Genomic DNA, 10010 nt, shown 5'->3' with positions numbered 1-10010 from the left:
ATCAGCTGCTTCTTAACAAATGAGCTGTAGCTGTGGCACACTACACAAGATTTCACTTTTTTCTGATTTGAAGTATGTTTGCGTACTAACAGATATCAGATCCACTCTAGAGGACTAATCTTATTTTAAAAATGCACACTGCTTCAAATAAATTCAACACAAGTGAAGCCTTGCATCAAACCCTGATGTAATGTTTTCAAGTGCACAACACGTCTATTCATAACAATCAAAGGGAATTTATTTAAAAAAGAAAAAGAAAGAGAGGAATGTGTTTAATGGGAGTGTGAATGAGGTCACTGGAAGAAACAAAAAAAAGATTTTGTTCACAGATTTTTATATATATTTCAATCAGGACAGAGTCATTTTGAGTTGTAATAAAGAGGAACTTGCTAAAAACACATTTTTATGTACACTAATATTTTATTAAAATACTTGCTTGCTGAATGTTGTCATTTTTTATCCTGAAAAAAAAAAAATGCTTCTTATGTGTACTTTTAAATTGTGTATCCAATTAAGAAAAAAAAAATTCAAGAGATAAAAAAAGTTTCAAGTTGTTCATACATAATCCAGCAGGGTCACTGAGGGGGGGTCAAATACAGCTTGACCTTTGGTCCATCCCACCACACATCAGTGAAAGACAGCAATGAAACTATGTTGTTTGCCGTTGGCATGCAAACTACAAGGTCCTGCAGAGAACAAAAAACACAAAACAAGTTCATAACACATTTTAAGAATTTTGTTTTTGGTCCATTAACAATATGTGGTACAGATTTGGCTTAAAAGTCATCAGTCTGTCTACAGGTTCCGCAGGAGATCGCCCATTAACTAAATATTAGCAAAGAACGTTGACTCGATGTCTTCATCATGTCGGCCTCACTCAGGTTTTTATCTCAGAGCTCTTCCACCTCCTTCAGCGTAGAGCTGAGAATCACGTTGTGATCCTGAAACTTAAAGTATCCCACAAACTTCTTCTTCTGCAGCATCATGGGGAACCACAGGATGTCATCGGGCCACATCTGGCTAAAAGGGATTTGGTCCCAACCAAACCACTGCGGCCGCATTTCTGGTGGAAACACAAGGTCACAATGAGTTCACGTCTCAGAGGTTGAGCTATATGTTGTAATACGACAAGGTTATTTTTCACTCTTCCTTTCCCCCACACAAGACCCTGCAAAGAAATATATATATACATATATAGTGATAGCTTTATATGTTTATACATGTATAAACACATATAATTTTATGACTCAAATTTTTGTTTTGCACAATGTACATTAATTTTTATTTTAAATAAACAGTGATGTTAGGTTCCTGACCAATCAGAACTCAGCTATAAGCTCTATTACTTAAGTCATATCAAGTATTTTCTTTCTACAGGGAAGCAGAGTATTTGTTGTGCAGTCATACAAAGTACACATTTTAATAAATTAGAAAAGCAAAAATCAGGGTAGAGGTATTGTTAGAAACAGTACGTGTCAGTACCAGTACTGGACTCGTACTGACAACAGGCTATGGCCTGGCCTATAGAAATACTAAGAAAAACCATAAATTACTGGTTTGCAAGGACGTGTCTGTGTCCTCTGAGGACCTGTATTTAACAAGCTGTCAGAAAAAGGCTCTGCCCACCACCATACCATCCTACCTTCAGACTCGGTGGGTTCTCCGTTGTAAGAATCGGTTCTGAAAACGTGCACGTCAAGCAGCTCCTTATCATCGACCATCTCAAATTTGAGATTTCCAATCTTTTCAAGAGTGTTGACTGTGAGACCACTCTCTTCTAGCAGCTCTCTGAAAATGAAAAGATGCACAAGGTGACCAAAATAATCAACAAAAATCATAAGTCAAGCTTACAGAAAAAAAAAAAAATGGGGGCAGGAGCTCCGGGGTGGCCAGTGGGGTGGCCAGTGCCCTTTTTGGGGCACCACTGCAAACTAGTTATGATTTTTGTTCTTTACAAAGGATCCTCAAAGTTGAAACGTAAAACAAAAACAATTATAATTAAATGTCGTAAACGTAAATACAAATGAATGTACCTCCTTGCAGCCTCTTCTATGGTTTCTCCGGGTTGGACTTTGCCTCCAAACCCGTTCCACCTTCCTGCCCCGAACCCTCTCTTCTTCATACCCAGCAGAACTCTGCCCGGCTGGACCACTAGCACCAGAGTCAATAGTTTGGAACTCAACATCTTAGCTGTGTGGAGAAGAACGTCAGTGAGACAAACAATATGCTAACTTTCTAATAAATCACACGCGAACCCGGCAAACATCGTCATGTGGAGTCTACTGACGTCATCTCCCGTTGCGCTGATACATAAGCGATTGGAGGGTGTATAAACAACAGACATGAATTAGAGCGAGCGCCTTCATATGTTTGAGGAATCGAATCAATGTGTTACACTAAAATACACCCGTCTGGAAACAATTGAATTTTAACCACGTATACGGTACATATTTTTTTATTTTATATTTGAAATATTCAAAAACATATAGGTACACTAATCTGTAAAAAAAAGACAAATATCCACTTTTTTCCCCTAAAGTTAATAAAGTTAAATAAATTTAGATTCCAATATGGAATTGCAGTCTAGATAAGGACATTGATTTATCTTTCCCCCCTTCATAACTGTAAAAAAAAGACAAATATCCACAAGACTTTTTTTCCCTAAAGTTAATAAAGTTAAATAAATTTAGATTCCAATATGGAATTGCAGTCTAGATAAGGACATTGATTTATCTTTCCCCCCTTCATAACTGTAAAAAAAACATTTAATGCTTAATATAACATCTTATTTTATTCAAATAATCTTCTCATAGTTTGAATTTAAAAACATTATTTAATACAAAATAAAACACTGACGCCTGTACAACATGTAGGAACTATTTAACCTATGTCAACAGTTGCAGTACGGACGCCTTCAACGATAGTACTCATTCAGACCAAAACATTATTTAATACAAAATAAAACACTGACGCCTGTACAACATGTAGGAACTATTTAACCTATGTCAACAGTTGCAGTACGGACGCCTTCAACGATAGTACTCATTCAGACCAATAGAAAGTCCCGTGTGACCTAAGTACACACTAGTAAACAATGTGGTACCCTTGGCGTCAGTGTGTTAAAAATATTCACTTTTCATCTCGGTGCTTAGCCAAAAAATTAAAAGGGAAAACAGTAGCGGAGCAGCGGTGGTTGGCGCGGCAGGTAAAAGACCCATACGTCAAAGCTTCACGCGAACTCAACTTCCGGTGCAGAAGTGGCTTTAAATTGATAGAAATTGACGACAAATTCAGGCTCTTACATGCCGGTGACAACGTGGTGGATTGTGGAGCTGCACCTGGAGCCTGGAGTCAGGTGGCCGTACAAAGGGTCAACTCAGCGGGGACAGGTGAGACAGAGGCGACACCTGGTATAACAGATGTAGCATCTAAACCTGGTTTGACCAGCGTTTTTGAACAGGCACTTGTGACTATAGTATTTAAATATATATGTTACTAAAAGTAACTAGATGCGCAGACAAATAGTCAAAATTGTTCTTGAAAATAACATTAACTATTAATATAATAACAAAATTGTCTTAATAAATTATTAAATTATTGAAAAAAAAAAAAAACTAAAAATAAACATTTCTGTTTCATCAAAGACCCAGACCTTTTACGTGGCACAGTCATTGGCATTGACCTCCAGCACATCGCATCTCTAGACGGTGCCAACTTCCTATCCTGTCATGACGTCACTGCACCCTCAACACACAAAAAGCTACAGAACTTGCTTCCAAACGGCCAGGCTGACGTCATCCTGAGCGACATGGCACCGAATGCCAGCGGATTTAGAGAGATGGACCATGAGAAGCTCATCACGATGTGTTTGTCTTTGTTAGAGTTGTCAGAGGCGATTCTGAAACCTGGCGGCTCTCTGCTGTGTAAATACTGGGATGGGATCTACGCCCAGAGACTCCAGGAGAAGCTCTCAAGTGTGTTTGGTAGCGTTCGACCTCTAAAACCAAACGCCAGTAGAAAAGACTCTTCAGAAAGATACTTCCTTGCTGGTATGTATAAAAAGCCACAGAGTGGATGATGTACTATATGTACTACAGTAATGTATAAATGCAATATTGTTTAAGTTTTGGTGAGAACCATTAAAGTGTTACACTCCCAGTGTCTCATATGATCAGACTGAACAGAAATATAAGGCTGCCATTATGGGTTTATACAAAAGGTGGCAGCGTTGAGGCATAACTGAGCCTTCCATCTGAATCCACCGGCGATGCCGCTGACATGTACTATTTAATCTCTGCAAACTAAACACAGTAGCATCATGGTTTAGTGTTATGTAAACCCATGCAAGAACCATCAATTTGATTTTCCTCAAGAGCCCAATGCGTGTTTAATATTTTTTTCTTTCTTTCTCTGAAGTTATTGTTCTGCCCACAGCGTTTATCTTCCACACTCAGTTTGGTACTTGTTCGCTACAGAAAAATCATTTAACTGCCTTTGCTGCTAATTTGCTCATCCAGCCGTCTAGAAATGTGGAAAGCTAATACATAAGAGTCACATCCAATATGATGAATGTTAGGGGGAGATACTGTAGCCTGGCACACTGCTGTTGTCTCTGATAGCAGAGATGAATAATGAAACATTTAAAATAATACATTTTGTTTACGTATTCCATTGATCCACATTAAGCTGCTTAACTTTATATATGTATATATATATATATATATACATATATATATATATAATTACCCATTATCTATTTTTAACTTCTCAAAGTGAACTAAAAGCCTTCAGGTTACAAAGTTTTCAACATTAACAGGTTCTTCTGAGATTTAAACTCACATTACTGGAATCAGAGTCCACAGTGCTAACCATTAATCTGATCGATTAGATATATTAAAACAAGTTCTATCTAAGCTCAGTCTAGCGATTTTCCCCATAAGGTTTGCTTACTTTTTTGGTTAACCATTAGATATTGCTGTGCTAACTTTATTTACTTTTTACTTTTTTTTACATTTGCCTGAATAATTCTGACCGAATTTGTTAACTAGCTAGCTAACACTGAATTATTTTGCTTACTTTTAACTTTGACTTTCCATCAACTATCCAATGTCTTAGTTACATTTTCTATCTCCTTGAGATCTTAACATTTATATTCTGCTTGATAATCAGGTTGTTTTCTAATTGTAAAATCTAATTGTGTTATTACTAATTCAAGTAAAGGAACCATCGGCGTTGCTCTTTTATACGTTGTTCAAAAACACAACTACATTAAGCCTCATCAGCCTGAGCTGTTGCGCACATGAATACATTAATAAGGCTCCTGCTCGGCATCAGTGCCACCAGAGTGATGAGTAACACAGTATGAACTGAAGCATTCAGTATGAGCAGGAATTAACTGCAGGGACGGGGGGGGGGAGGGCGGAGGCTGACCTCTACAGATGATTGTTTGGAAATGAATGGGAGCAGCCATGCCTGCTGATGAAGCTGATAGTGAAAGATGAGAACAGATGACCAATTTTACCTCTCATTACTTGTTTATTATTCAGCCCTTTGCTATTTAAATTCAAATTATTTTAAAATTACACAGGGATATATGGTAATTCCACTGGAGCTGAGCACTCGGGCCCCGAATGAATGATGTTTCATTCACAGGTTAATTTATTCTCCTCTGGCCAGCTGCAGGTTCACATGTAAATATTAGTCAATGAGCGAGAAAGACACTTGTACGCGCTCAGATTTTCACATTCAGACGACGCTCGTTCTTGTAGACGCTCCTGTATCCATTTCAATTTGTGAAAATAATGGGTAGAGCAAAAGCAAACCTCTTTGAACTGCGCCTTTAAATAATGATTCTATGCAGATCTGCTTTTAACAGCCTCATATTGTCCAGGACCGGTGTGTTATGAAACAGTTAGTTGCAGTGAGACATCACTATAATACACAGGTTCCAGCTTTTCATTTTCAAACGATGTGGATGATACAGTGCAGTGCGATGATCACATTTTTTAATTAAATGATTCAAAATAAGGATTTTAAGAAGAGTGTTGTGTGTTGTTTACTGCTAATTTAAATGATTCCAACTGCAATTATTTATACGGCTGCTCTTCTGATATCTGCACTGTGTATATTTAGTCGTGTAAATATCTGTGGTCTTAAATTTTATTTTATCTTTAAAATAAAACGGTAATTCTCCGTTGTCTTTCTATTTCCCATCTGGTCAGCAAACCAATTTGGTTTAGTAATGCAAAGGTACTCGTATGTACGATGACAAAAAAAGTACAATTTATTTAATCTCACCTCACCACATCTATCTCATCTGACCAACCTTTTCTCATCGATCTCCCCTTAACTCATCGCATCACATCTATCTAATCTAAAATAATCTCCTCTCATCTCATCTATCTAATCTAATTTAATCTCGTTTTCTCTTGTCTAATCTAATCTAATCTCATTTTGTCTCATTTGATCTAATCTAATCTCAGTTTGTCTCATCTAATCTCATTTGGTCACATTTGATCTCATCTAATCTCAGTTTGTCTCATCTAATCTCATTTTGTCACATTTGATCTCATCTAATCTCAGTTTGTCTCATCTAATCTCATCTCATCTTGTTTTATCTAATCTAATCTAATCTCATTTTGTCTCATCTCATCTCATCTTGACTCATCTAATCTAATCTCATTTTGTCTCATCTAATCTAATCTCATCTCATCTCATTTTAAAATACTGTGTATTGCCTCAGTGGTTGGAAACATTCAATATTTCAGATTTGAAATGAAAATGTTCAATGAAAATGTGTTACTTCTATCCATTGCTGTTGCTGGTTCTTTACTTCTCTGGTTCATGTGAGCTCTTGAGCAGTCTTGTGCTCACTCCGAAGGCTCTCATTGGTTGAAATCCTTGATGATACCAAATCAGAGCCAGTTCTGATCAATATCACACTCATTTCAAAATCCACCAATTCCAAGTGACCCTGAGCCTGTTTTTTTAATTTATTTATTTATTTTAAATTATCGACATCTACAGGACCCCAAACATTTTCTAGGCCCACGTGAGTAAATAACCAAACAACTTTTTCATGGTCTGTACTTTCTGGAAGTTTCAGCAGACCTGCAGAAAAACGCCGGCAGCATAAATGTAGTGCTGTGAAAAACTGTGAAAGATGGCTGTGGGAGAAGGTTTAAGGAGACATGGGAGGAACAAAACACCAGCAGCAGAACACAAACACGGCGCTATGCATCTCCAGCGGACTGACATTTAGTGGCGAGAGCGGATGGAAACGGAGAACTTATACATCCAACTCTGCAATTGATATTGTTAATGTGGATTTTCTCTGGGTGAGATATAGTCTACATTTTTTTCAGAGTACAGCAGAGCGAAAACTTCAGCCCGGCTCCAGACAAATGGTTTGAGGCCATAAAGTAGAAAATGGATGTCCTGCTCTCTCACTGTTCTTAAGTATGGTTTCTCTCCTCTTTTACAAACTGAGCCAAAACAACATTTCTTCCACTCATGCTGGTAAATGTAATAAACCTCCTGAAGGGGGGGGGGGCAGCACTGGTGAGAAGCTTTAAATTCTTGTTAACATGAGGTCAGTTCTGAAGCTGCAGGAACTCAGGAAAACTAAACACTAAAAGGAATCAAGTGTATTATATATTCACTCTACTCATCAGCGTTGCCATCAGGGGGTATAGCTCAGTGGTAGAGCATTTGACTGCAGATCAAGAGGTCCCCAGTTCAAGTCTGGGTGCCCCCTGTACATTTTGAACAACTGACAATAAGTTACTTTGTATTCAGACAACTCTTTGTTGAATGCCCAGTCCATTATATTCATACCAAATGTGCAGTTATTATAGTATCAGCAATGAAAAAAGTATACGAATTTGCTGTTCAAACACTCGGTTACATGAATGACAAAGAGTTGATGCATTACATTTGAAACGAATTACCCTAGTGTGGGACCAATGAGAGACTTTGGTTCAAAAACATCTTTTTGTTTTTATCATTAGAAGTTACTACGCAACAAGAACTCCTTCCTAAGGAGAAAGACAAACAGCGCCTTCATTTTTATCAGACCCTTTTTCTTCTTTTGAAAATATGAGAAAATATATTCTGGTTTGTTCTCCCTCCGACAGTAGGTTGTGTGATTAAACAACAGCGCCGTGTTTAAACCAGTGCCAGATTCATTGGTGTTCTTTTTTTAAACACTATTTTACAACAAAGACTAACCTGGACAAAAGTATTGATCTAAGTTTTAATTGGATTTTTTTTTAAATTTCATTTCCCTTTTAATTAACTTGTCCTGGGACAGATGGAGGAAAAATCTCATGGGAACCACGACTCTGATCCGTCCTTGTTGATGGAAAAAGCTGTGGCTTTGAATTAAGTCTGGGCTGAAGACCGACGCTGCAGGGGCTAATTGTATGAAATCCTAATAAAACGTCCACTTTTACCTTCACCATTTTGGCTTAATATAATAACAATAAAGAAAATGTATTTAACACGTTTAACCAGCGTTGACAGTCACCAGTGACTTTGGGATTTTTGCTGGGGTTTTAGCTAATGCTAATTCAAACCAGAGGCTTTAGAGAATCATAAAGAGGAGTCTGCTGGATTTCACCGGCCGCCTTAATGTTTTTGTGAAGTTGCTGCAGGCAGGATTTGACATGGTTTCAGAGCTGGTGCCCCCTGGGGTCCATGTCAGAACTGTGCAGAGCGGTGGTTCGTACAACCTGAGGTGTTGATCTGGGCTTTGTGTTTCATCAAACACTACACACTGGAGGAAATTCTGTTTTTAATAGATGATTTTTTTTTCTTTTTTTGGCGACTTGAAAGAAGTTTAAGTGACATTTTGGATCATTTCCAGTACATTTTTACGCAATGCTATTGCTAATTCTAGCTAACTTTTAGCCATTTTTTGGACTGTCTACTTCCGACCCCAAATAACTGTAGATGGATTTCGACTTAGGCAACGACAAAAACAAACACTCACTGTGACATTTAGCTTGTTTTTCTGTTGTTAGTTTCTCCCGCTTGTGATTAACTTATCTCCTTCCTGAAAGTTACAAAACTCCTCCGCTCAGGCGGGGCGTGGAGGAGGAGGTTGTCCCATTAGCAGCAGGAGAGGAGGACCTGACAGGGCATCTAACGCTATCTGAGAGCGGAGATCAGCAGGAGGCTGATGAATGTGGAGGAAAAACACACATCCTCATTGTTATGCTCGAGCGGGGAATTATATTTGTTACAGCTTTTTAAGCTTTGCTCGATTCCAGCTGTGATTTTAAATATTCATACAATTTGCGGAGCGGAGTGTTAAAGTTAAAGGACTCCTTAATACCAGGATTGTGTGGATTTTTTTAAAAGTCTTAAGTGTTTACGTGCACGTTGCAAAACATGTCACTCACGTGATGATAATGATTGGGCTCGTTTCTTGTTTACGTCTCTGCGGGGAGGATAGAAAAAAAAAATCAAACCCGAGTTTGTCTCTGAGGAAAACAGTCGGTAGGATTCGCGGAGAGTTTCTCTCCACACCGTCGGTTGTTGCCCTGGGATGTTTCTTGTTTTGCTGTACTGCCACAGGAACCTGCGTGAACAAAAAAGACTTTGAAGAAAACTATATAAGAAGCAGCTAATGACGATCCGATGTTCTAACTGTGATCCTGATGAGAGCATTATAAGGATCAAGGGCCCCATGCGAGTCGATTTCTATATTTTACCGCCGCGAAAACAAAGAGGAGATCATTGCATTCACAAACATCAGCAGGGAAGCCGCGGAAACAAGAAAAGATGGATGTGCGCGGCGACAGGGCCGAGTGAGGTTGACGGTCAGGAGACGGTGAGAGGTGAGGGGCGGCCTGATGAGACGTGGAGCAGCACCTGAGTCCCATTAACTCTCCATATCTGTCCCCAACCTTCTGCAGCAACGCGGCCCGTTCCCACCGCCACACCATATGGTGGCTTCATCTTCTGCAACACATCCATTTATTGTATGAAAATAGCCTTCAGCTGCT

General features: G+C 38.7%; 2 protein-coding genes and 1 non-coding gene across 4 annotated transcripts; 2 read left to right on the top strand and 1 right to left on the bottom strand.

Moving 5' to 3' along the window:
* Nucleotides 1-257: 257 nt before the first annotated feature.
* On the bottom strand, nt 258-2381 carry nudt1 (nudix (nucleoside diphosphate linked moiety X)-type motif 1). The gene is made up of 3 exons (XM_008329267.3): nt 2034-2381; nt 1643-1788; nt 258-1063 (listed from the first exon to the last, which is right to left on the bottom strand). The coding sequence occupies exons 1-3, from the start codon at nt 2183-2185 to the stop codon at nt 891-893; spliced, it is 471 nt and encodes a 156-aa protein (XP_008327489.1). The 5' UTR covers nt 2186-2381; the 3' UTR covers nt 258-890.
* Nucleotides 2382-3017: 636 nt separating this feature from the next.
* Nucleotides 3018-9985, top strand: mrm2 (mitochondrial rRNA methyltransferase 2). 2 transcript variants are annotated; one of them, XM_025064851.1, is made up of 3 exons: nt 3018-3389; nt 3645-4049; nt 7100-9985. In XM_025064851.1, exons 1-3 carry the CDS (start codon nt 3095-3097, stop codon nt 7147-7149), a joined length of 750 nt encoding a protein of 249 aa, XP_024920619.1. In that variant the 5' UTR covers nt 3018-3094; the 3' UTR covers nt 7150-9985. The 2 variants fall into 2 exon arrangements, with proteins under 2 accessions (XP_024920619.1, XP_008327488.1); XM_008329266.3 differs by lacking the exon at nt 7100-9985 and having other exon boundaries at nt 3645-4684.
* trnac-gca (transfer RNA cysteine (anticodon GCA)) lies at nt 7685-7756 on the top strand. The gene has a single exon. It is a non-coding gene; the product is annotated as a tRNA-Cys (tRNA).
* Nucleotides 9986-10010: the final 25 nt, after the last annotated feature.

This window comes from Cynoglossus semilaevis, chromosome 17 (assembly GCF_000523025.1).
Source record: "Cynoglossus semilaevis isolate Cse_v1.0 chromosome 17, Cse_v1.0, whole genome shotgun sequence".
Classification (NCBI taxonomy): Eukaryota; Metazoa; Chordata; class Actinopteri; order Pleuronectiformes; family Cynoglossidae; genus Cynoglossus; species Cynoglossus semilaevis.
Note: the sequence above shows the minus strand (reverse complement) of the source record. Positions and strands in the feature narration are given on the sequence as shown.